The sequence below is a fragment of the Salvelinus namaycush genome, chromosome 19 (assembly GCF_016432855.1).
Source record: "Salvelinus namaycush isolate Seneca chromosome 19, SaNama_1.0, whole genome shotgun sequence".
In the NCBI taxonomy this organism is placed as follows: domain Eukaryota; kingdom Metazoa; phylum Chordata; class Actinopteri; order Salmoniformes; family Salmonidae; genus Salvelinus; species Salvelinus namaycush.
Window position 1 is genome coordinate 18,222,236 of NC_052325.1, and position 27,649 is coordinate 18,249,884.

General features: G+C 46.1%; 1 protein-coding gene across 2 annotated transcripts; it reads left to right on the top strand.

Moving 5' to 3' along the window:
- The first annotated feature begins 59 nt into the window (after nt 1-59).
- kansl1l (KAT8 regulatory NSL complex subunit 1-like) lies at nt 60-26,942 on the top strand. 2 transcript variants are annotated; one of them, XM_039014613.1, is made up of 14 exons: nt 60-266; nt 677-1,820; nt 5,589-5,724; nt 6,422-6,598; nt 8,591-8,703; nt 11,684-11,870; nt 13,273-13,411; nt 17,560-17,706; nt 17,960-18,060; nt 18,430-18,551; nt 20,461-20,622; nt 20,826-20,958; nt 25,879-26,158; nt 26,383-26,942. In XM_039014613.1, the coding sequence occupies exons 2-13, from the start codon at nt 742-744 to the stop codon at nt 26,125-26,127; spliced, it is 2,745 nt and encodes a 914-aa protein (XP_038870541.1). In that variant the 5' UTR covers nt 60-266; nt 677-741; the 3' UTR covers nt 26,128-26,158; nt 26,383-26,942. The 2 variants fall into 2 exon arrangements, with proteins under 2 accessions (XP_038870541.1, XP_038870540.1); XM_039014612.1 differs by having other exon boundaries at nt 60-1,820.
- Nucleotides 26,943-27,649: the final 707 nt, after the last annotated feature.

Here is a 27,649-nt window from a genome sequence, read left to right on the forward strand (position 1 = left end):
CACGCCCCCCAATACTCACTCAAAGCTCCTCAACGCGTACAGTCATTGCGTCAAACGCAGAGCAGCAGCCGTTGCCGTTGTTCCATGGCAGTTGGAAATAAATAGGACCACGGAGAAGGGACTGTTAACCGAAAGATCTTCTGATGAACTATCTAGCCAGACTTTTGCGGTTAACATGTCAAATGAGGGAAAGGCTTAGCTTTTCACGACATAAATCAAGGCTTCAAGAATAATATTTTCGTGGACCCTGTCAATTTTCATTCAAGGTGAATAGCAAAAAGATGGTCGATACGTTATTTTCAACTTGACGTTCCGTGCCCGTTTTTGTGTTCCAGGAAGCTTTCGAGCGGATTAAGGTGTTTGATTTATCCTTGCAAACGGTCTTGTTAGTAAATCGAGTACGTTTGATGTCTCTGACTGCAGTTAGACAATTATAAATATCAGCACAGTTCCCACCTCGTCAGTTCATTGACTTGTTTGAGCCATCCATGATGATAGCTAGCTAACGTTAATGGTTTCTTTCTGACTTCATCTTTATCACTATAGCTAAGCTAATGTACCTAGCTACTGTCTGGATGTTTTCCTACCCATAATTTGCAGTTTTTAGTATTTCCAGATTATTTTCAGTTTGGTGGATGAAGTGCTGAATGGGGTTTATTTTTTGGTCTTGGGAAAGTCTGAGGCAGATCTGGCATCCTCTGGTGTGACAGAGAACAACAGTGACATCATTGGTTGGAGGGAATGGCCCCAGCCCTGACCAAGCTCTCCAAAGACGTCCACGGAATGCACCTGGCGTCCAGCAACATGGATGCAGATGGGGCAATGCTCAACATGGAGTGTGATCCTCAGTTGAAACTGATGGAGGACAGCTATGCTCAGAGGGTGTGGCTCAAACTCTCCTCTCTGCCCTTTCTGGACACTTGTTGCTCAAGCAAGAGTCCCCTTGACTTTCCCGATTCGCTCCTGTCCCCTCTGCTACAGGCCTCGGCTGGCCAGTACAAAACGGTGCTTCTCTCCAGCCCCGGTTCCCTGCTCAGCTTCCTGTCTCTCAACAAAAACCTGAAGCATTCCCTGGCTGCCTGTCCAGGTGCACAAGACATGTATTTGGTTCCTGTCCCTGAACACAATAGCCAAGTTGTGGCTCAGCAGCAACAACAGTGTCAACACAGTGGCCATGGACCAGATGGCTATGATATCCCCCAGTCCCCTTCAAAATACTGCCAGGGAGATCTCATGTCCCAGTATAACCCTACTGTCCCCACACCCCTCATTGAGAGGCAGGAGGAGGGGGGCTCCAGCAGCACAGACACAGCTCCAGCACAGCTGTGGGCCAGGGGAGCTAGGAGCCAGGGCCTGGAGCAGCCTGTGACTGCATTGGTAGAGGAGGCATTGAGAGAGCAGACCCACTGGCATCTCTCCCAACAAACGTCTCAGTTAGAACGGGCTGGGCGGCTCCAGAGGAGGCTTCAAGCTCTACTAGGGGACCATGCCTCTCGCCACTGCAGCCTCCAGCTGGAGGGTCTGAAGGGGAGTCAGGGCAGGGAGACCCCAAGTCCCCCCTCACCCCCTGCAAACACCAAGCCCTTTGATCCAGCCATGGGGCAGAGACAGACAGGTACACTGAGCCGCAGGACCCAGGGCCGTGCCCTACTGCAGACCTCCTTACCGCCATCCCCCTCCACAGACATCCAGGAGTTTACGCGCTATGCCCAGGCCGTGCTGCGCGGGGTTCAGGAGGCTGTAGACTCTGATGCCACAGAGAGCAGCTCAGATGAAGAGTTGGAGCCTGAGCAGAAATGGGGGACCACGTCTCAACCAGTGTGAGTACAAACATTCTGGTAATGTGCTGTAATTATGTTATAGACCTGTGAATTACTTATGAGAAACAGGAAGTCTGTTGTTCAGTTGAATAAGAATGGTAGAGAATTCTATTTCATGCTTGACTGGGATGCAAAAACGTTGTTGTAGTCCTAACTGTATGCAACAGGAACACAGCATGTTCACAGTTAAAACTATGTTTCTGGATGAGTTTTGTTAAAAGCTGTGAGCTGAACCTGTAGCTTTGTTTGAGCTTGGGTCTGTTTCTCATATTTCAGACATATTTTAAAGAGCTGTGGTGTTTTCCTGGATACCACAGTGGGTTATCACAGCTAAATAAACAGGGTTAAGGGCAGAGGTAGGCTATGAGAAACACATGCCATCTGTGTGACAGTGAGTGAATTATACATGGAAAAACACAGACCTTATACTTGAAATTACATTTCACTTGACAGCATCCAATGCACAAAACCGGCTGTTAACATCATATAACCTCTTTAGTTTGCGGCAGAGGCAACAGATTCCTCCTATTCACCTGACCCTCTACTACAGTACGAACAGAACAGACCCTCTCCTCTCCTAACCCACATCCAGGCCAGGTACATAAACACAGACTTTGTAAGGCCATATATCCACCCCCACACACTGCCTTGATGGAAGAGCCCTTTGAGTCCTCCTCTGAAGTCTGTGTGACCCAGATCATGAGATGAGGAAAGTGTTTAGGGCTAAATTAAGCGGATGTAATAATGGTTCTGCTATGGTGTGTCTCTCTGCCTAGGTAGGAGTAACAGCTCTCTGAGACTCAAACACTGTGATCACGCCAGGTTTCTTAGCATTTGAATCATCCAGCATTTAGGAAGGTTTCATGTTTCTCATTATAGTTTGTTGGGAGGTTTGAACTTTTAAGTAAGTAGCAAAGATGAGCCGTTTTGTCTTTAAGTTCCAGGCAGGCAGCACATCGCCAGGTAACCTGCTCTCACTGTCTGGAATGTAGTGACTGAGGAAGGGGACAGGGTTTGCGTGGGGCAGAAGGGACCAAAGGGGAATGTGGAGGGGATGCCTTTGTGAATCCCTGTCTAATAAACGGGGGGGTGGATGAGAAAGAGTTACAGGTTTATGAGCTCTGGGAACAGGGGAGAAGTGGAGAAGAGGTGGAATGGGGGGTTGATGATTTGTTTGGCAGGGTGGAGGGGTGGTTTGGATCTGGCATCATCCTGGCAGCAGCAGTCTTGTCTTTGTTGGAGCCCCTGTCTCCTGCTGGGTAGAACAAAGAACGGTTCCAAGCCTATTCTATTCATTCCATTTCTATGGGGTAGAATGGTCTGTCTCTGTGGCCTTTCATTAGCTCCTTCATGGGGAGAGGTTATGGCATGCACCTCCCCCGGAAATATCTTCTCCTCCGAGACTAGATGGGCCATTTTTGGCCCCTTTTCCTGCAAAATGTGATAACAATGGTTACAAGGATAAAATTGGGAAGTCAAACTCTTGTTTTCTGTCCTCTTTCAGTTTCACTCACATATGTTCATAATTTGATGTGGGAGTTACTGTGGCAGGCTAGGATAAATATTTTAAAGTGAAATGAGGGGTACACCCTGTAAACCAGGTATGGGCAACTTTGATGGGAGTGGGGGCCACAAAAATCTGAACTCCTCATGGCCGCAGTGGCTTGCGGGTCTGTGTACCCACATCCACATGCAAACATGCAGTCAGAGCTGGCCCTAGCCTTTTGGGGGCCCTAAGCAACATTTCCTGCAATTCTAAAGAATGTTCTATAGGGTGGAGAGAAATGTTTGAATCAATGGTGGCCAACCCGGTCAATAATTAGAACATGATTACTGTAAGATTAGGTAGCTGGCCACTAGAGCAGATTTTTTTTTAGAAAATAATGTTATTAATGACAATTTGCGGGTATTATTTAATGAAGCTGCCAGTTGAGGACTTGTGAGGCGTCTGTTTCTCCCACTCCTCTTTCTATTCTGGTTAGTGCCAGTTTGTGCTGTTCTGTGAAGGTAGTAGTACACAGCGTTGTATGAGATTTTCAGTTTCTTGGCAATTTCTCGCATGGAATAGCCTTCATTTCTCAGAACAAGAATTGACTGATGAGTTTCAGAAGAAAGGGCTTTGTTTCTGGCCATTTTGAGCCTGTAATCGAACCTACAAATGCTGATGCTCCAGATACTTAACTAGTCTAAAGAAGGACAGTTTTATTGCTTCTTTAGTCAGAACAACAGTTTTCAGCTGTGCTAACATGATTGCAAAAGGGTTTTCTAATGATCAATTAGCCTTTTAAAATGATAAACTTGGATTAGCTAACACAACGTGTCATTGGAACACAGGAGTGATGGTTGCTGATAATGGGCCTCTGTACAACTATGTAGATATTCCATTAAAAATCAGCCGTTTCCAGCTAAAATAGTCATTTACAACATTAACCCTGTCTACACTGTATTTCTGATCATTTTTATGTTATTTTAATGGACATTTGTAAGTGACGCCAAACTTTTAAATGGAAGTTTATATTATTTAAAATAATACTTTTGGGGGGATTGATCCACGGGCCATCCCAGCTGTAAGCTTTACTTTATGCCCAGACCTACAACTGGAGAAATACGTGTTTAAGAAAGCAGAGCTTAGTTAATACAGATAGGCTGGCTTTTTCCTCAGTTGAGATCAGGGCTGAAAACAACCTGTGTGTAACTGCAAGAGTAAAGAAATGCACCAGCAGTATAGAACAGCTCCAGGTCCACTGTGTATTTATCTTTGTTGAGCTGGCCTGGCAGAGAGTGGATGGGGGGGTGTTCCATTGGGCGGCAGCAGTGTCTCTGGAGAATGAAGATAATGCCCAGGTTCTGTGTGCTGTTTGTTTATGTTGCAACTTGAGAGGGAGGGAGGAAGTGCCTCTCCTCTGAGACTGCTTGACTGGGGATGGGGGTGGCAGCTTTTTACACTTTGATGGTGTGGATACGTTCCACCACCTAGCCTACAACTCAGGATGTCAAGAGTAATTTTGTCACTTTCCTGATTGTAAAATGAAACCAAACTTGAAGTGGTCTTAGTTTGAGTGTTACAGCATTGGGCCTGTGTTTGTTCGTGTGGGGGTCTATTTATGTCTATGCCGCACCAGTCACCAGCCGACCCAGCCAGTCTGATGAAAAATGTTCCATTTAGTTGTCCACTCTAAGTGGCTTGCTCCTGGCATTCCCAGGGTCGCTACATAGAGCCATGGTAACTAACCTAACTGGACTGTGGAACTGCCTGCCAGAAACCAATGTCTAACCCTGCACTACAGTAATAGTGGAACGCAGTCAGAAGCGCCATGGAAACCTACACAGTTTTCTAATGATTTATTTGTGGCCTAGATATACTTTATACTCATCTCAACAAAATAAGAATAAAGCCTCCTCATCTGCCATATAACAAGAAAAAGCTGATATGCAAAAGTAGCATTGTCATCTAGTGCTTTAAAATGTAGGTCATAGTGTAGGCTATTTGTTGATGGTACTGTGTAAATATGAACCATATGTCCTCAGCCTCTGTACTCTTGTTGTGCTGGGCTATCTATGTTATAAAGGTCAGTAAACCTACACACACTCCAACCGTTCAACCTGTTTCAAGGAAAAGGTTGTCTTTTTAATAGATGGGGGGGGGGGAAGAAAAAAAAAAGGATACAAAACCTACAGAAATTATGAATCTAGAAAAATACGGAATTGTTTGTCTGGTCATAGGCTCTTTCTACCTCTCTCTTTGTGTCTGTCTGTCTCCCTCTCCAGTAGGTGTGAGTGGAGGTGGCAAAGGGAGAGGGCTGAGGTGGGCAGCGGGTGGACCTGGCTACAGCTGCATGTGGCAGAGCTTGAGGGACGCATCCAACAACTGGGGGACCTGCACAAACAGATCACCTCCACCAAGGTAAGGCCCAATTCCATAGGCCTCTAGTGAACCCTGGCGCACGCACGCTCGCACACACACACACTCGCACACACACTCGCACACACACACACACATATACATATACATATATATTCCCAGTTTTTTAAAATATATATATACACACACACACAGAGAGGACTCGATCCCCTAGGCTCTAGACCAGGCAGGGGGGGTGAGGTTGTCATACGCCTGTCTGTCACTTGACTGTGTTTTATATCTTCTGTACAAAGCCTTCTGAGGTTTGACTAGTTAATTAAAAGGTTGTGTTTTAGATAAGGATGTGCAGCATTCCTCCTCTAATCAGCCTCTGCCCTTTTAGAATTAGATGCGCCTGTGTGTGTGTGACATCACAGTGTGGACCTGTTCTTGTAAAGTGCCTGTGGTGTTTTTAATCTCTCATTAGTTTTCCCAGATCTAATTCACTCATTGTTATGACAGCCCCCTCCTCCTGCTGTCTCCGGACAGCTGTAAACACCATGACCTCCCTCACGACCTTTCCTATGATCATGTGTGAATCAGTGGTGGCCGGTGGCACTTCATCAGCTTATAGTAATGGCTGGAATGGTTTCAAGCACATGGTTTGCATAAGCCATATGAGCCGTCCTCGCCTCACCAGCTTCCTTTGGTGTGTGAATATGCCCTTGTGGCGTTGATAGTAGTGTGTTTGTGGTCCCAGGGTGGTGTGGTCTTGGCGGATTCCCAGCCAATGACAGACGGGCAGATTCAGCAGACGTTACTAACGGAGACGGCAGGGCTGCCGTTCACATCGAGGGGCAGCGCTAGAGACCCTCCCTCCGACACGGAGAACGAACCCAGCAGCCCCACACGCCTCCTCAGGAATATACAGAGACAGGTACATTTTTACTTTTTATTTAACCTTTACTTCAACAGTAACATTGAGACCTAAACTCAGCAAAAAAACAATCGTCCTCTCACTGTCAACTGCGTTTATTTTCAGCAAACTTAACATGTGTAAATATTTGTATGAACATAACAAGATTCAACAACTGAGACATAAACCGAACAAGTTCCACAGACATGTGACTAACAGAAATGGAATAATGTGTCCCTGAACAAAGGGGGGGGTCCAAATTAAAAGTAACAGTCAGTATCTGGTGTGGCCACCAGCTGCATTAACTACTGCAGTGCATCTCCTCCTCGTGGACTGCACCAGATTTGCCAGTTCTTGCTGTGAGATGTTACCTCACTCTTCCACTAAAGCACCTGCAAGTTCCCGGACATTTCTGGGGGGAATGGCCCTAGCCCTCACCCTCCGATCCAACAGGTCCCAGAAGTGCTCAATGGGATTGAGATCCGGGCTCTTTGCTGGCCATAGCAGAACACTGCCATTCCTGTCTTGCAGGAAATCACACACAGAACGAGCAGTATGGCTGGTGGAATTGTCATGTTGGAGGGTCATGTCAGGATGAGCCTGCAGGAAGGGTACCACATGAGGGAGGAGGATGTCTTCCCTGTAACGCACTGAGTTGAGATTGCCTGCAATGACAACAAGCTCAGTTCAATGATGCTGTGACCCTCCACCTCCAATCGATCCCGCTCCAGAGTAGAGGCCTCGGTGTAACGCTCATTCCTTCTACGATAAACGCGAATCCCACCATCACCCCTGGTGAGACAAAACCGCGACTCGTCAGTGAAGAGCACTTTTTGCCAGTCCTGTCTGGTCCAGCGACAGTGGGTTTGTGCCCATAGGTGACATTGTTGCTGGTGATGTCTGGTGGGGACCTGCCTTACAACAGGCCTACAAGCCCTCAGTCCAGCCTCTCTCAGCCTATTGCGGACAGTCTGAGCACTGATGGAGGGATTGTGCGTTCCTGGTGTAACTTGGGCAGTTGTTGCCATCCTGTACCTGTCCCGCAGGTGTGATGTTCGGATGTACCGATCCTGTGCAGGTGTTGTTACATGTGGTCTGCCACTACGAGGACGAACAGCTGTACATCCTGTCTCCCTGTAGCGCTGTCTTAGTACGGACATTGCAATTTATTGCCCTGGCCACATCTGCAGTCCTCATGCCTCCTTGCAGCATGCCTAAGGCACGTTCACGCAGATGAGCAGGGACCCTGGGCATCTTTCTTTTGGTGTTTTTCAGAGTCAGTCGAAAGGCCTCTGTCCTAAGTTTTCATAACTGTGACCTTAATTTCCTACCGTCTGTAAGCTGTTAGTGTCTTAACGACCGTTCCACAGGTGCTGCATGTTCATTAATTGTTTACGGTTCATTGAACAAGCATGGGAAACATTGTTTAAACCCTTTACAATGAAGATCTGTGAAGTTATTTGGATTTTTTCGAATTATCTTGAAAGACAAGGTCCTGAAAAAGGGACGTTTCTTTTTTTGCTGAGTTTAGGTTTCTTTTTCAAATGAGCTTTGTAAGGGTCCAATGATATATGTAATGAGTTAGCATTAGTTATGTCAGAGATCGGAGGGCTTTTTAACCCAGCAAAACATCAAACCAAAAATGTTGATTAGTCAAAAGGACCAAAGCAGCCGTTACTGCTGTTTAGTGGTTAATCACACACAACAATCAGTGAGAGTCTAGCCCTGCTGCTGATGATAGGACAGCTCCACTCCCAGTACATCTCTGGTTTTTATGTAGGGCAAAGTCTGGTTGTAGTGCTGCTGGCCTTTGTCTTCTTGACTCTAAGGGGTTGTGACAGGACAGTCTCCAACCAGAAAGCCTCACTTCACATTAGATTACAGGTCTGGGGAGTCGGGACTTATCTACCATACTGCTTAGCAGGTGGGGGGCTATGTAGACCTATAGGCCTATATGTTTCAGTTCAGTAGATACTGTATATAGAGGATGATCTGTTGTTGTTGTCCCCACAGAGTGCCCAGCTGAGCCAGATCGTCAACAGCCTGATGCCTCCTCTGAACCTCTCTCCTTCCTCCTCTCCCATCTCCTGCAGGTGGAAAGGACAGAACAAGAGAGTCTTCAGCAGGTAGACCCAATAAGACCCACCAGCCCACATTGTCATTTCCTGCGCAGTTTAGTTTATTAGGATTCCCATTAGTTGTTGCTCATGCAGCAGCTTCCTGGGTTCCAGCACCTATGGTAGTTGCGTGGCCAGCCCAGCCAGTACAGTACAGCTCGGTTTGGCCCGGTAGTGTGAAAAAGGTAATGGTGACCTTGACCCAGGATCATGTCAAAAACAGATATTTCAACAGTTTTCTGTAATTAATCGGCTACACTTTGCTAATGACAGTGCAATACTGTGCAGCTGTATTCATCGACCTGGCCAAGGCTTTCGACTCTGTCAATCACCACATTCTTATCGGCAGACTCAACAGCCTTGGCTTCTCAAATGACTGCCTCGCCTGGTTCACTAGCTACTTCTCAGATAGAGTTCAGTGTGTCAAATCGGAGGGCCTGTTGTCCGGACCTCTGGCAGTCTCTATGGGGGTGCCACAGGGTTCAATCCTTGGGCCGACTCTTTTCTCTGTATACATCAATGATGTCGCTCTTGCTGCTGGTGATGCTCTGATCCACCTCTACGCAGACGACACCATTCTGTATACTTCTGGCCCTTCTTTGGACAATGTGTTAACTAACCTTCAGACGAGCTTCAATGCCATACAACTCTCCTTCCGTGGCCTCCAACTGCTCTCAAATGCAAGTAAAACTAAATGCATGCTCTTCAACCGATCGCTGCCCACACCTGCCTGCCCATCCAGCATCACTACTCTGGACGGTTCTGACTTAGAATATGTGGACAACTACAAATACTTAGGTGTCTGGTTAGACTGTAAACTCTCCTTCCAGACTCACATTAAGCATCTCCAATCCAAAATTAAATCTAGAATCGGCATCCTATTTCGCAACAAAGCATTCTTCACTCATGCTGCCAAACATACCCTCGTAAAACTGACTATCCTACCGATCCTTGACTTCGGCGATGTCATTTACAAAATAGCCTCCAACACTCTACTCAGAAAATTGGATGCAGTCTATCACAGTGCCATCCGTTTCGTCACCAAAGCCTCATATACTACCCACCACTGCGACCTGTATGCTCTCGTTGGCTGGCCCTCGCTTATTCGTATATTCGTCGCCAAACCCACTGGCTCCAGGTCATCTATAAGTCTTTGCTAGGTAAAGCCCCGCCTTATCTCAGTTCACTGGTCACCATAGCAGCACCCACCCGTAGCACGCGCTCCAGCAGGTCTATCTCTCTGGTCACCCCCAAAGCCAATTCCTCCTTCGGCCTCCTTTCCTTCCAGTTCTCTTCTGCCAATGACTGGAATGAATTGCAAAAATCACTGAAGCTGGAGACTCATATCTCCCTCACTAGCTTTAAGCACCAGCTGTCAGAGCAGCTCACAGATCTCTGCACCTGTACATAGATCATCTGTAAATAGTCCATCCAACTACCTCATCCCCATACTGTTATTTATTTTTGCTCCTTTGCACCCCAGTATCTCTACTTGCACACTCATCTTCTGCACATCCATCACTCCAGTGTTTAATTGCTATATTGTAATTATTTCGCCACTATGGCCTATTTATTGCCTTACCTCCCTTGTCCTACCTCATTTGCACACACTGTATATAGTCAATAATACAATAGAAAAAGTATGTTTGTTTATTCCATGTGTAACTCTGTGTTGTTTGTGAGGCACTGCTTTGCTTTATCTTGGCCAGGTCGCAGTTGTAAATGAGAACTTGTTCTCAACTAGCCTACCTGGTTAAACAAAGGTGAAATGAAATAAAAATAAAAGTCTTTCTCCTGTAATAATTATAACAACTGCTCCCAGTTCCACTGTTGCTTACCACGTCAGAGGATCAAAGAAAATAGAAATCAGGCATAAGCTGTCAATCAAAAGCCAGATGATCAAATGGTATTCTATAAAGAATAGAAGGACTTTGTGGAATTTCAGTCACTGTTCTGTGGATTACTGAGATGCCAGAAACTAGATCCTGTAGGCAGGGCTGTTTATTTTAATTTAAATGGAAGTGACATTATGGTTCCTGGACAGCCCTGTTTTTAGGCACAACCACTCCCTCTAACAGGCTAGGGTTGTGGAGTTCTTTAGGTGGTACCAACTACCCTCAAGGGTGCTGTACTGTAGGACTTCACAGAGCTGCTATTTTTATTTCTGTCACAGGCAGCACAGCAGAGTATGTTTGTCTAGTTTTTATCTAAGAAATGTAAAGCCTGATCCAGAGGACAGGGAGGTGGGGTCTAGGAGGGCCAGGGAGGTTACTGTGATCTGGCAGGATAATGAACAAAATCATTTTACTTCCTGTAACCAAGGGAAGCCTGTCCCACCAGAGCTGGAAATGACAGGCCCCTAGTGAGTGTTGGACTAGCAATGTTCTAAAGCCAGTATCTGCAAGTCTAGGTACCAAAAATGGAACCCTATTCCCTACTTTTGACCAGGGCCCATAGGGTAGGAAATATATAGAGTGCCATTTGTGCCGAAGCCCTACTCTACAGCCCAAAGAGGACCTCAGATCTCCTATCCATCACTAGTGATATTAAACATGCTCTAGCTATCCTTAAAATAACCATTGGAAAAGTTGTACAATGTCCAGCTGTGATTTGGATAAAAGTCATTTAAGCTCAGGTTCCTACTTCCTCTTGCCTCCTTTTTACTCTCAATAAAAAGTCTTCACCTCCCCTGTTCTGATCTGACTCCCACGCTGCCATGGATGTCATGGAATACAGATCATATCTGACTGGGGCCGCTGGGTTGGATTGTTTGTGTTTTGAGTTGTTTATTAAGGGCATCTGGGCAGCTCTCTACCAATAGAACTGTTGCATTTGTGTGTTGAGTGAATAAAGTGCTGTGTGTTTAGTGACTTAGGTTGAGTTTCAAATGGCACCCTATTCCTTATAGTGCACTACTTTTGACCAGAGCCTTCTGGGTGCCATGCCATTTGGCCCATATACTAAGTGTCCCCTCTGTTGTCCCCTGCAGTGGCCTGGTCCTGGGAGGATGTGACGCCTTCTCCCAGAAGGCACCCAAGAGGAGGAGAGTGAACCGCAGAAGACAACACCTCCTCCAAGTGGACGCCACCTGTGTCTCAGCCCGCACCCGACCCCTAGTGATCTATCACAAACCACCACTCTTCATCAACACCACCCACACCAGCCACAGACAGCAGGTAGCAACCCTCAACACTACCCACACCAGCCACAGACAGCAGGTAGCAACCCTCAACACTACCCACACCAGCCACAGACAGCAGGTAGCAACCCTCAACACTACCCACACCAGCCACAGACAGCAGGTAGCAACCCTCAACACTACCCACACCAGCCACAGACAGCAGGTAGCAACCCTCAACACTACCCACACCAGCCACAGACAGCAGGTAGCAACCCTCAACACTACCCACACCAGCCACAGACAGCAGGTAGCAACCCTCAACACTACCCACACCAGCCACAGACAGCAGGTAGCAACCCTCAACACTACCCACACCAGCCACAGACAGCAGGTAGCAACCCTCAACACTACCCACACCAGCCACAGACAGCAGGTAGCAACCCTCAACACTACCCACACCAGCCACAGACGGCAGGTAGCAACCCTCAACACCATGCACACACACACACACACACACACACACACACACACACACACACACACACACACACACACACACACACTCTTTGAGAACAAAGGTTTACTAACCTGTGAACTGCTGGCTTATTTAAAGTGGAGTATTAATTGTAGCTGTAGTCTTTAGAAAGGGACCCTGTGCTGTGTGTCATGATGTCCGCTGTGTCTCTGAGATGTTATAGTCTCATCATGATGCTGTGAAGAGCTCTCTCTTAACAAAACACAGAGTGGAGCAGTTCATTTTAATGTGACACCCTCCATGACTGCTATTCTCAACCCTTGATTTTGTCTGTTCTGACTTGTAAATATCAACCTGCTCCAGAGTAGAGCTTCAACCTGCAACACATAGCCCATAAGGCTCTGTTCAAAAGTAGTGCACTATATAGGGAGTAGGGTGCCATTTGGAACACATCCAGTCAGTGTATCCATCTCTCCAGTCCTGCTACTAATCCTCTAGTCTCTACCCACCAAGCCACAAAGGGAGCCAGCCAGGGGCACCTCACTCTAACTGATGTTATTACAGAGGAAGGCACTGTGCCAAGCCTACTGAGATTTTAATGGAGGAAAGAGAAGAAAGCTGTTCACGACTTTAACTAGTTTCATTAGCGTGATTTAGCCGAGCGGCTGGCTGCTCCTCCAGGTCACAGTGACTCACAGCAACCGCATAGTAAGGCTACATGTTAGCAGAGCTGAGAAATCAGCTGAGGTGGGGCTAAGTCACATCTGTATGTTTAAACATATACACACATTCCCCTGGGTCATTTCTTTGCTAATGAGTTTGTGGTGGTCGTTGGTAACTCTCTGATAGCAATAGGCTACTATCTTCAAGAGCCACAGGTGGTTTGAGTTCATAAAAATGTCCTGCATTAAATCAGCGGTATTCACACCTGGTCCTGGTGTGTAGAGAGTAAGTTATTCTAGAACCTTTCTCTCTCCTGTAGGACTCAGCCTCTCTCTGTCTCACCTGTGCCTCCTGTGATCCCCTGGCACTGTGTTCTGACCCAGCCTGCTCCTCCAGCAGCACCCTGACCTCCAGGACCAGTCACACTATACTACACCCTGCTCTCTGTCTCACCCCAGGTAGGCACATCTCTCACTGTGCTGGACAGACATTATGATACTGTGTGTTATTGTGTTAAGCTAACTGTACTGTACCACACCCTGTTCTCTCTCACCTCAGGTAGGCGAATCTCTCATAAAACAGCATAGCTATGGAAATATGTCTGCTTGGGTTAACTGATGCCAGTGATTACTGTTGTGTTATAATTACTGTGTTGTTCATCATATTGAGCTGTATGCTTCAACTCTTTTGTCTGGAAATAGCTATAATATTATGTTGATGGTAGGTAGATGAGGGTGAAAGGTACGATACAATACTTTACTCTATTGTTCATTTACACTGACCAAGATAGTTGTGAAAATAGAATACAGAACAGTGTATTCTGAGAAATGATTTAACAGTAATTCTCTTTGGCATTTTACTGGGGGACTTGCACAGCAGCATGCTCTGAGTCAGCCAGTCTAATCATTAATCTACTGTTGCTCCTCGCTGCTTGCTCTGTTGGCCATTCCCTGTAGGGAGGTTAATGATCCTAAACAATCCCAATGATCCTCGCTGGGCAGAAGGGAGGGGTTCTGAGGCAGTGGGCCGTGGCAGGAGTGATGGGCTGGCTAGAGGGGCTGAGGGGCTGTGGGCACTGGGCTGTGACTGATGAGGAGAGCACTGGGTCAGTCTTAGAGACGTAACTCACACAGCTCCAGTCGATTTCCTGTCAACCTGAATATCACCCCACGGACATTGATTGAGCTAAAAACAAACGATGGATTGAGCTAAAAACAAACGATGGAAGACCTTCATGATACTTTCCACCTTTCCATCCACTTCCATTGTAAGCTTTATTTTTATTTTCAATGACGGCCTAGGAACGGTGGGTTAACTGCCCTGTTCAGGAGCAGAACGACAGATTTTTACCTTGTCAGCTCGGGGATTCAATCTTGCAACCTTACAGTTAACTAGTCCAACGCTCTAACCACCTGCCTCTCATTGCACTCCACGAGGAGCCTGCCTGTTACACGAATGCAGTAAGAAGCCAAGGTGAGTTGCTAGCTAGCATTAAACTTATCTTATAAAAAACAATCAATCAATCAATCATAATCACTAGTTAACTACACATGGTTGATATTACTAGTTTATCTAGCGTGTCCTGCGTTGCATATAATCGATGCGGTGCGCATTCGCGAAAAAGGTACCTAACCATAAACATCAATGCCTTTCTTAAAATCAAAACACAAGTATATATTTTTAAACCTGCATATTTAGTTATTATTGCCTGCTAACATGAATTTCTTTGTCACTTCTCTTGCAACAGAGTCAGGGTATATGCAGCAGTTTGGGCCGCCTGGCTCGTTGCGAACTGTGTGAAGACTATTTCTTCCTAACAAAGACAGCCACAGCGATGTGTGGGGGTGGTGTGGTGGATGGGTGTGTGTGGGGGTGGTGTGGTGGATGGGTGTGTGTGGGGGTGGTGTGGTGTGTGTGTGTGTGGGGGTGTGTGTGGGGGCGATGTGGTGGGTGTGGGGGCGGTGTGTTGTGGTGTGTGTGTGTGGGGGCGATGTGGTGAGGGGGCGACGGTGGGTGGGTGTGTGTGAGAGGGAGCGACGGTGGGTGGGTGTGTGTGTGAGAGGGGGCGACGGTGGGTGGGTGTGTGTGTGAGAGGGGGCGACGGTGGGTGGGTGTGTGTGTGAGAGGGGGCGACGGTGGGTGGGTGTGTGTGTGAGAGGGGGCGACGGTGGGTGTGTGTGTGAGAGGGGGCGACGGTGGGTGGGTGTGTGTGTGTGAGGGGTGGTGTGGTGGGTGGGTGTGTGTGTGTGGGGGTGTGTGTGGGGGCGATGTGGTGGGTGTGGGGGCGGTGTGTTGTGGTGTGTGTGTGTGGGGGCGATGTGGTGAGGGGGCGACGGTGGGTGGGTGTGTGTGAGAGGGGGCGACGGTGGGTGGGTGTGTGTGTGAGAGGGGGCGACGGTGGGTGGGTGTGTGTGTGAGAGGGGGCGACGGTGGGTGTGTGTGTGAGAGGGGGCGACGGTGGGTGGGTGTGTGTGTGAGAGGGGGCGACGGTGGGTGGGTGTGTGTGAGAGGGGGCGACGGTGGGTGGGTGTGTGTGTGTGAGAGGGGGCGACGGTGGGTGGGTGTGTGTGTGTGAGAGGGGGCGACGGTGGGTGGGTGTGTGAGAGAGGGGGCGACGGTGTGTGGGTGTGTGAGAGAGGGGGCAACGGTGGGTGGGTGGGTGCGTGTGTGTGAGAGGGGGCGACGGTGGGTGGGTGCGTGTGTGTGTGAGAGGGGGCGACGGTGGGTGGGTACGTGTGTGAGAGAGGGGGCGACGGTGGATGGGTGCTTGTGAGAGGGGGCGACGGTGGGTGTGTGAGAGATTGGGCGACTGTGTGTGTGTGTGTGAGAGAGGGGGCGACGGTGGGTGTGTGTGTGAGAGGGGGCGACGGTATGTATGTGTGAGAGGGGGCGACGGTGTGAGAGGGGGTAACGGTGTGTGTGTGTGAGAGAGAGAGGGGGCGACTGTGTGTATGAGAGAGAGAGGGGGCGACTGTGTGTGTGTGTGTGTGTGTGTGTGTGTGTGTGTGTGTGAGAGAGGGGGCGACTGTGTGTGTGTGAGAGAGGGGGCGACTGTGTGTGTGTGAGAGAGGGGGCGACTGTGTGTGTGTGAGAGAGGGGGCGACGGTGTGTGTGAGAGAGGGGGCGACGGTGTGTGTGAGAGAGGGGGCGAGGGTGTGTGTGAGAGAGGGGGCGACTGTGTGTGTGTGAGAGAGGGGGCGACGGTGTGTGTGTGTGTGTGTGTGAGAGGGGGCGACGGTGGGTGGGTGCGTGTGTGTGAGAGGGGGCGACGGTGGGTGGGTACGACGGTGGGTGGGTACGTGTGTGAGAGAGGGGGCGACGGTGGATGGGTGCTTGTGAGAGGGGGCGCCGGTGGGTGTGTGAGAGATTGGGCGACTGTGTGTGTGTGTGAGAGAGAGGGGGCGACGGTGGGTGTGTGTGTGAGAGAGGAGGCGACTGTGTGTGTGTGTGTGAGAGGGGGCGACGGTATGTATGTGTGAGAGGGGGTAACGGTGTGTGTGTGTGAGAGAGAGAGGGGGCGACTGTGTGTGTGTGTGTGAGAGAGGGGGCGACTGTGTGTGAGAGAGAGAGAGAGGGGGCGACTGTGTGTGAGAGAGAGGGGGCGACGGTGTGTGTGAGAGAGGGGGCGACTGTGTGTGTGTGTGTGTGTGTGTGTGTGAGAGAGGGGGCGACTGTGTGTGTGTGTGAGAGAGGGGGCGACTGTGTGTGTGTGTGTGTGAGAGAGGGGGCGACGGTGTGTGTGTGTGTGAGAGAGAGGGGGCGACGGTGTGTGTTTATGTAGCAAGCTAAAAACACGGATCCTAACGTTAGCTAAATCGCTAGCTGCTAGGAGGATGTCATGTCATTGGAGGAGTGAGGGACTGACTTTTTCCCCTCGTTTTCCAGTGGCTATACACAGCTCCAGATAACTGGTATAATTTGGTTAGCTAGCAAGTATGTGAATAACTGTTATCCAGTTAGTCAGAGTGAATTTGCAAACGAAGAGATATGCTATCTACTCCGATTTTAGAGCACTCTCGTCTGAGTGTGCCAGAGCGCAGAATAACTGATGAATTTATGAACGCACAACACCCGCTAGATATGACTGGTGTCAGTAAACGTCGGCAAAAAAAGTTATAGTTAGTCACGAACGCTCTAGATATCATGTAAACAGCCTAGCTAACCAGCTCTGCTAATAAAATGGTCACAGTGAGGTGTTCTCTCATTTGTGTCTGGAAGTAGCTAGCCAACTTTAGCCAGTTAGCTTGGGTGCTTGGTTTGAGAGAGAAATTGATTTTGTCTGTGTAGACTCTTGTCTTTGGATGAGACAGATGTTTTTTAGGTTTTATTTGCTGCAGTGTCTGTTAATTGTCCAAACGCACACCTGCTCTCCCACTCTATATTGCTATAGAATTTTCACAAATGCCTTAGAATGTTTGGGAATTACGTATACTATGAATTTATGAAAATGTGAAAATGACCATAGCTGCTCGCTTGTCAGAAAATGTAAAAAAAAAAATAATTGTGTAATTCTTCCTTCGGGTGTATTTGAACAGATTTTTAATGAGATTTCATGTTGCTAAAAAGCTGTCAGTTCCACTTTAACATGGGTGCTGTGTGCTTCCAGGTTGCCGCCACAAGCAGCATGGGAGGCACCTGTGGGGAGGGGCCAGGGGCGTGTCAACTATCAGGTGGGCGGGCTCTGCTCAGACCCCACACAGGAGAGCCTATCGCGGGGGGAGGAAGAGGAGACATACCCACAGGACCATGAAAGGTATGCATGATCCCTGGGATGGGATTTTTACTCAGTAATCAGGAATTCCTGCTTTTTTGAGATCTATCCAACATTAATTTCAATTAGAAATAAACCTAACCTCTAGCCAAATCCTGATTTCCTATGTTGTCCTACACATATCCAACTAGTTATTACATACATGTAGCCTGCGAGTGTGGTCATTACATGTATGCTATGTAGCTTGTTACAGAACGACCCATGGCGTTAACAGTTAGATGTTGTTGGTCTCTAGATGAGGAGGACTTCCTGTCTCAGCTGTCAGACCCTGAGGACAGTCCAGAGGATAGCCTGGAGGATGCCGTTACACCCCAGACCCCACACACACGCAAACGGGTACCACACACACGTTCTGATCTTTTATCCTCGCGGGGACCTAAAATGTATTTCCATTCAGAATCTTATTTTCCCTATAACCCTTACCATAACTTTAACCCGTAACCATAACTCCTCAACCTTACCCTAATTCTATCCATAGTTTTCACCCTAAACCTAATCCTTCAATTTAAAATAGTCTTTGTCCTCATGGGGATATTGGAAATAGAAGGATAGATAAACCAACTAATATCTTGAGAATTGTCTTGTAATGAATACTGACATCTAGTGGAGAGGTTTAGAACAAACGGTGTGCATTATCGGCATATAGCCCGCTTGTTGATTAGTGAGCTATGCTACAGTATTTTTTTAATGCTGTTCTGTTCTCAGGGCCCAATCTGCAGACGTCAGGGAGAGAGTGTTTACAACATTGACAACATCATCATCCCTATGTCCATGGCTGCCACTACCAAGGTGGAGAGACTTCAGTACAGAGACATTATAACGCCCAGGTATGGCTTCTGGTGCTTGTTCTTTGGCTTGAGTTACTTCTCAACAAAAGCTAAAGCCACCAGTTTTTGCTTAACTGTATTTTGAGTTTGATCAAACCTCCCAAGAAATGAGTCTGTTCTTTGATGTCCTATGATCTGAGGACACCCCATCAAATTAGTGGATTCAACTATTTCAGCCACACCTGTTGCTGACAGATGTATACAATTGAGCACACAGCCATGCAATCTCTATAGACAAACATTGGCAGTAGAATGGCCAGTACTGAAGAGTTCAGTGACTTTCAACGTGGCACCGTCATAGGATGCCACCTTTCCACCAAGTCGGTCAAATTTCTGCCTTGCTAGAGCTGCCCCGGTCAACTGTTAAGTTCTGTTATTATGAAATGGAAATGTCTAGGAGCAACAGCAGCTCAGCCGCGAAGTGGTAGGCCACACAGGCACACAGAACGAGATCACTGAGTGCTGAAGCGCGTAGTGTGTAAAACTAGTCTGTACTCGGTTGCAACACTCACTACCGAGTTCCAAACTGCCTCTGGAAGCAACATCAGCAAAATAAATGTTCGACGGGAGCTTCATAAAATGGGTTTCCATGACCGAGCAGCCGCACACAAGTCTAAGATAACCATGAGCAATGCCAAGCGTCGGCTGGAGTGGTGTAAGGCTCGCCGCCATTGGACTCTGGAGCAGTGGAAACGCTCCAGAGTGATGTATCACGCTTCACCATCTGACGGACAAATCTGGGTTTTGCAGATGCCAGGAGAACGCTACCTGCCCGAATGCATAGTGCAAACTGTAACGTTTGGTGTCGGAGGAATAATTGTCTGTGGCTGTTTTTCATGGTTCTGGCTATGCACCTTAGTTCTAGTGAAGGGAAATCTTAACGCTACAGCATACAATTATATTCTAGATGATTCTGTGCTTTCAACTTTGTGGCAAGTTTGGGGAAGGCCCTTTCCTGTTTCAGGTCCATACAGAAATGGTTTGTCGAGATCGGTGTGGAAGAATTTGACTGGCCTGCACAGAGCCCTGACCTCAACTCCATCGACAATGGTGGAAAAAGTACCCAATTGCTTGACTTGAGTAAAAGTAAAGATACATGAATAGAAAAAAAATAAAGTCAAAGTCACCCAGTAAAATACTACTTGAGTAAAAGTCTAAAAGTATTTCGTTTTAATTATACTTAATTATCAAAAGTAAAAGTATAAATCATTTCAAATGGCTAATATTAAGCAAACCAGATCACATACATTTATTTATTTATTTTTATTTAGCGATGGCCAGGGGCACAGTACAACATGCAGACATAATTTACAAACAAAGCATTTGTGTTTAGTGAGTCCACCAGATCAGAGGCAGTAGGGATGACCAGGGATGTTCTCTTGATAAGTGTGTGAGTTGGACCATGTTCCTGTCCTGCTAAGCATTCAAAATGTAACGAATACTTTTGGGTGTCAGGGAAAATGTATGGAGTAAAAGGTACATTATTTTCTTGAGGAATGTAGTAAAGTAAAAGTTGTCAAAAATATAAATAGTAAAGTACAGATACTACTTAAGTAGTACTTTAAAGTATTTTTACTTAAGTACTTTACACCACTGCCCATCGAACACCTTTGGGATGAATTGGAACGCCGAATGCGAGCCAGACCTAATCGTCCAACATCAGTGCCCGACCTCACTAATGTTCTTGTGGCTGAATGGAAGTTAGTCCCTGCAGCAATGTTCATACATCTGGAGGAAAGCCTTCCCAGGAGAGTGGAGGTTGTTATGGCGGCAAAGGGGGGACCAACTCCATATTCATGCCCATGATTTTGTAATGAGAAGTCAGACGAGCAGGTGTCCACATACATTTGGCCATGTAGTGTATTCCGTCACCTTACACATTGCTCTGCTCCTCCCTCCTTCGCTGTAGCTGGAGAGTGGTTGATAACCCACCCCTGGAGGAGAGGGAGGAGGAGGAAGAGGAGCTGCTGTGTGACAAGACATTTTCCCAGAGGCACCTGGAGTGTGAGCAGAGAGAGAAACTCCGCTGGACCTCCTGGGACAAGACCAGACACTATAGACGCACCACCAGGTGGGGACTGGGCACACCACACATCACCTTGCTGTTGCTGATTGATCCTGCAGTAAATATTCTTACCTCACTGGATCTCAATTCAATTCACAGTGTCTGTTTTTTTCCTTTGAGAATGAAGTCCGGCATTCTCTTGCTCTGTTGCAGTATTTAAAAAAAAATATATATATATATATTATAATTTTTATCGCCTCTCTCTGTAGGTCTGGCAGTAGGAACGATGGAGCAGGTGTTTCTGTATGGGACTGTGCTGTCAGGGGTGAGACCAGAGGTGACGTGAGCACTCACGTGGACTGGAGCCATCTGGACAGGGACGGAGCCTTAGAGGAGTGGGTGGTAAGAAAGGACATTCACTGTCTAGTCTCTACCAACCTAAAGTCTGGATCCCGGTTCAGCTCTTTGTTACATTCTGAGTATGAAGTCTTGGTACTACCATCTATTAACCCTGCTGCTAACTGAGGAACATTCTAATCAATAAGCTATTAAGTATAATGCAGAGGAGTTGCTAGCAGAAACAATGCTAGTTTGTTATACACAAGTCTTCTAATGATCAAGCTGAATTAGAGGTTTTACTTTAAAATATGACTCGCTGAGACTGAAAACAGTTCCTGATCAAATCAAACTTTATTTGCCACTTGCGCCGAATACAACAGGTGTAGACTTTGCTGTGAAATGCTTACTTACAAGCCCAAGTAGGTTAAAATAAAAAGTAACACAATAAGAATAACGAGGCTATATACAGGGTGCACCGGTACTGAGTCAGTATCCGGGGGTACAGGCTAGTTGAGGTAATCTGTACATGTAGGTGGGGGCGAAGTGACTATGCATAGGTAACAAACAAACAGCGAGTAGCAGCAGTGTGCAAGAGGGGAGGGGGGTGTCAGTCAATGTAAACTGTCTGGTGGTGATTTTAATAAATTGTTCAGCAGTCTAATGGCTTGGGGGTAGAAGCTGTTGAGGAGCCTTTTGGTCTTAGACTTGGCGCTCCGGTACCGCTTGCTGTGCGGTAGCAGAGAAAACACTCTAACTTGGGTGAGATATGGATATTGGGCATTTTATGTCAGAGATTGTAGGATAAATCAATGTTAGCTTTTACATAGCTTGCCATAAATGGATGTTGCATTTTACTTTTATAGGTTTGTTATGTAGGCTTCTTCTAACCCATTGGTTTCTACCACAGTTAATAATCAGATTTTAAGCTATTAATTTACATACAAAATCAGTGTGACAGATTTCCAGTCATTCCATTTAATTTAATACCCCTTGATCTTCAAGACTAGGACTTCGAAATATACAGTAGATTAGCCTAATTCTTTTACCTGAGCATAACCCAAGATGTAAGGACATATTTAGCCTTCTGTTGTTTATGATTTTTGTTGTCATGGAGGACTGATTGGGTCATTGCTTCGAGTTGAAAAATAAATGCTGCTCTCATGGAATAGCATGCTTTGAGCACGACTGAAAAAGGCTATTTGCATGTGAAAAATGTATGCCATATGCTGCATTTGCTATAGGCCTATTGTTTGCAGTGCGTTCGGAAAGTATTCAGACCCCTTTCCCTTTTTCCACATTTTGTTTACGTTACAGCCTTATTCTAAAATTGATTAAGTAAATAAAAAATCCTCATCTACACACAATACCCCATAATGACAAAGCGAAAACAGGTTTTTAGACATTTTTTCTAATAACAAATGACCTATGTAAATAAGGTATTTAGTTTTTCAGACCCTGTGCTATGACACTGGAAATTGAGCTCTGATGCATCCTGTTTCCATTGATCATCCGTGAGATGTTTCTACAACTTGATTGGAGTCAACCTGTGGTAAACTCAATTGATTGGACATGATTTGGAAAGGTACACACCTGTCGAGATAAGGTCCCACAGTTGACAGTGCATGTCAGAGCAAAAACCAAGCCATGAGGTTGAAGGAATTGTCCGTAGAGCTCCGAGACAGGATTGTGTCGAGGCACAGATCTGGGGAAGGGTACCAAAACATTTCTGCAGCATTGAAGGTCCCCAAGACCACAGTGGCCTCCATCATTCTTAAATGGAAGAAGTTGGGAGCCACCAAGACTCTTCCTAGAGCTGGCCGCCCGGCCAAACTGAGCATTCGGGGTAGAAGGGCTTTAGTCAGGGAGGTGACCAAGAAGCTGATGGTCACTCTGACAGTGCTCCAGAGTTCCTCTGTGGAGATGGGAGAAACTTCCAGAAGGACAAACATCTCCGCAGCATTCCACCAATCAGGCCTTTATGGTAGAGTGGCCAGACTGAAGCGACTCCTCAGTAAAAGGCACATGACAGCCTGCTTGGAGTTTGCCAAAAGGCACCTAAAGGACTCTCAGACCATTTTTATTTTGTATATTTTTATTAAACCTTTATTTAACTAGGTAGGCCAGTTGAGAACAAGTTCTCATTTACAACTGCGACCTGGCCAAGATAAAGCAAAGCATGCGACAAAAACAACAACACAGAGTTACACATAAACGTACAGTCAATAACACAAAAGAAAAATAGAAAGATCTATGTACAGTGTGTGAAAATGTAGAAGAGTAGGGAGGTGGGCAATAAATAGGCCATAGAGGTGAAAATAATTACAACTTAGCATTAATACTGGAGTGATAGATGTGCAGATGATGATGTGCAAGTAGAGATACTGGGGTGCAAAAGAGCAAGAGGGTAAGTAATAATATGGGGATGAGGTAGTATAAATAAGCAACAGCCAGTGGGTCTTGCGACAGGTATACAGAGATGACCAGTTTACAGAGGAGTATAGAGTGCAGTGATGTGTCCTATAAGGAGCATTGGTGGCAAATCTGATGGCCGAATGGTAAGAACATCTAGCCGCTGAGAGCACCCTTACCTGCCGATCTATAAATTATGTCTCCGTAATCTAGCATGGGTAGGATGGTAATCTGAATCAGGGTTAGTTTGGCAGCTGGGGTGAAAGAGGAGCAATTACGATAGAGGAAACCAAGTCTAGATTTAACTTTAGCCTGCAGCTTTGATATGTGCTGACAGAAGGACAGTGCACCGTCTAGCCATACTCCCAAGTACTTGTATGAGGTGACTACCTCAAGCTCTAAACCCTCAGAGGTAATAATCACACCTGGAGGGGTATTCTTCTTACGAAACCACATGACATTTGTTTTGGAGGTGTTTAGAACAAGGTTAAGGGCAGAGAAAGCTTGTTGAACACTAAGAACTTTGTTGTAGAGCATTTAACACAAAATCTGGGGAGGTGCCATTTGAGTATGAGACTGTATCATCTCCATATAAATGGATGAGAGAGCTGCCTACTGAAACAAGATTCTCTGGTCAGATGAAACCAAGATTGAACTCTTTGGCCTGAATACCAATAGTCACGTCTGGAAGAAACCTGGCACCATCCCTACGGTGAAGCATGGTGGTGGCAACATCATGCTGTGGGGATGTTTTCAGCGGCAGGCACTGGGAGACTAGTCAGGATAGAGGGAAAGATGAATGGAGCAAAGTACAGAGATATCCTTGACGAAAACCTGCACCAGAGCGCTCAGGCCTTCGGACTGGGTCGAAGGTTCACCATCCAACAGGACAACAACCCTAAGCACACAGCCAAGACAACGCAGGAATGGCTTCTGGATAAGTCTCTGAATGTCCTTGAGTGGCCCAGCCAGAGCCCAGACTTGAACCCGATCTAACATCTCTGGATAGACATGAAAATAGTTGTGACGCTCCCGATCCAACCTGACTGAGCTTGAGAGGATCTGCAGAGAAGAATGGGAGAAACTCCCCAAATACAGGTGTGTCAAGCTTGTAGTGTCATATCCAAGAAGACTCGAGGCTGTAATCGCTGCCAAATGTGCTTCAACAAAGTACTGATTAAAGGGTCTGAATACTTATGTAAATGTGATATTTGTTTTCTTTGTTTTTATACATTTGCAAAAATGTCTAAACAGTTTTTGCTTTGTTATGTGTTATTGTGTGTAGATAATACTTTTTAAAATCCATTATAGAATAATGCTGTGACGTAACAAAATGTGGAAAAAGGAAAGGGGTCTGAATACTTTCTGAATGCTCTGTATGTTTTTATTGTAGACACTTTATCTTGATAATTTGCAGCTGTTTAAGTCTATCAAAATCATGTGACCGTTAGGCCGGATTTTTTTTTTTTTTTTTTAGCAGCATGAATTAGATTGAGCAATTAAAGCCCCACTCGTGGTCTTCCTAATTTTAACTTGTTTTTGACAGTATGGAGCACAATACCATGGAGGAGTTTAGAAGGGAGGAATGGCCTCAAACTTTTATTCCATAGATTGGGATCTGCACTATGCAGCTGTTCCAAGATCGCATTTTTCACTGGCTCTCCACTGGTTGCAAAATCAATGATTGATAGGCAGTTTAAACTTCTTCAATTCAACCATTAAGGTTAAACCACAACCACAATCCGTAAGGTGCAAATAGCTAAATGAGAGAGCAACAGTGTGATTCACATCATTGCGCTGTGTAGATATCAATAATAGGTGTTATCTGTATAGCCTGTGAACTACACCACTGCTGTCATCCTTACCTCCAATTGTTTATTTAAGTTGGATAATCTTTGAATGCCGACAGCAGTCGCACCATTGAAAGACATAGCTAAAAGCCTATTCCTGCTCTTTTCCTGTGATCCATCAAACACATTTGGTGTGTCATCATAGTGGTCTCTGACTTGTGGTCAGACTCGCTCAGGTGGAACAAACTTAAACTTGCACCTTTTTTCAATGCTGATTTGAATGTCATTGAGACAAACAAAGGTGTCATATTTTTTATTGAATTTAAAAGTTATCTTAGAAGTAATCATCTAGTTTTTCAATACCTGTAATCCGATTACACAATTTTTGCTGGTAATGGATTAGTAGTTACAGTTTAAAAAAAATCCATGACATGTTATCCGTTACTCCCCGACCCTGCTAGTAATGATGGAGTAGTGGCGGTGTCTGTCAGGAGGTAGGGAGAGTGCCCACTCTGTCACACATTCAGAGCGAAGGCTGCAGGCTCCCTGATGCGCAGGATGTGGGTGTGAAGGTCACAGGGACCAAACATGGTTTTTGCATGAATTTTGGTTTTAAATCTAACCCTTTATCACGGGAGAATAATGATGTACGGTGAGTGTTTATACTAGCTCAATCTAATTTTTGACATTCAGTTGCCCATGCTGTGTTACCCACATATGAAAGTGATAAATGTAATGTACTCGTATGTATCCCTCATTATTCGCTCCTCCCCTCTGTCTGCAGCACTGTTTCCCGTGGGAGAGTCGTGTGTTCCCGCTGTGTGAGGATGAGGATGCGGCTCTGAGGTGTGATGAAGAGGAGCAGGAGGAGCCTTGCTGGGAGGAGAGAGCGAAGGCAGAGCCCACCAGCAGCACAGACGAGAACAGTGTATCTGTTCAGTCACACCCATTCTCAGCCCTGTCTAGTACAACACCACCACCTGCTGTAGATGACGGGAACAACAGTCTTACAGCAGACAGCAGAGTCACCTGAGATGGCTTGGTTTTACCACTGCACAGCACAGGTAGCATGTACAGTTACTTATAGAAGTGTGTATTTAGTGTTGTTGAATGCATGTATCAACCAGTCTATTGATGTGGGCTGGGTATGTCATAAAGCAGTAGTGTTACGGCGGAGAGCACAGCCACGCCTAACGACCTTTCACTGATCCACTGCTTAATGGTTTATTTATGGTTAAATGGAAAGTGTTCCACACGCCTTTAAGTGCCTGTTTTCTGTCTTCAACAGGTCTCCACTGAAGATTAGGAGACCTGAGGGACAGAGATACAAGAGGCCTGAACTACCTGGAGGAGACGTCACACCTAATGTCTGCTACATTTCCTGAACACAGTGATGTTTTAATTTGTTTTTTTTTAAATTAGGGGAGTGTTTATATTTACTTAAATTTCTCCCCTGTATTGTAAGATATTGGTGTGGACTGTGTTGGATATTCAACATTTTAAACGTGTACTTTTTTAAAGTAACCCTGACCTGCATTCTTATTGAAGATCTGTGTACTAGTGCACAACTGACCGTAACCACTGTATGTACATAGTTGTTGTTTGATATTTATTTATGTTTCAAGACGTGTCTGAAAATGCAAAGTCTATATGTGTGTATGTAGGTATTTTTAGATTTTCACCAGTTTTACTCTTGGTTAACAGATTGTATTTTTCCGTAAGTGATCATTTTTATACAGACAAAAAAACAGGTGAAGTATTTTCATTGTTTTTTTTTAGTTGGTGTACTTCTCATCTGACAGTGTAATCTCTGTTGAACACAAGTCATTAAAATCATTCAGGCCACTGTCTGACTGTCACATTATTAAGGACAAACCAGACCGTGCCGACGAATGGTTAAAGGTAACGGGATGGTCGTTCTATTGCCTTTGACCACATAACATCGGCCCAATGATTCCACATGTTGAATCTCTACCGTTCGTCGACACCCAGCAGGGGATCTGTTGCACACGACCGTCGTTCATGTGTCTTCTTCTCTTCTTGTAGTATTGAGTGGTCAAACCAGTTACTTTGTAATCACTGCTATAACACCCATTACCTGGCCAGACTGAATGACCCACGCTCAACACAGTGTGGCGCTGTTGTCTTTTATTAGCAAATAAGAATTTAGTGACACATACTTGTTAGGTAAGAGGCCCTAAAAATGTGGTATGAATGCATGCCAAGGCCTGAGAGAGGCCTAAGCATTTAGTTATGCTTCTTAAATAGGCCTAGCCTCTGTTGATAGGGTGATTATTCCACTCTACATGTAATTACAATTTTTCTTGCTGTCATTGTCAAACTTATCTTTCACACTCAGAGCTTTGTTTCCTAAACCCACTGGTCCAGTCAGTTCTTTAACTGTTCAACTTTGATCTTCTCCTCAGTGTTGAGCTGCTCTGTCCATCAGCAGCACAGACTCAAAGATACAGGCCCATTTTATCCTTCAGTTGCATCATCAGGGTTTCCATCCCAAATGGCACCCTATTCCCTATATAGTGCGCTGGTCAAAAGTA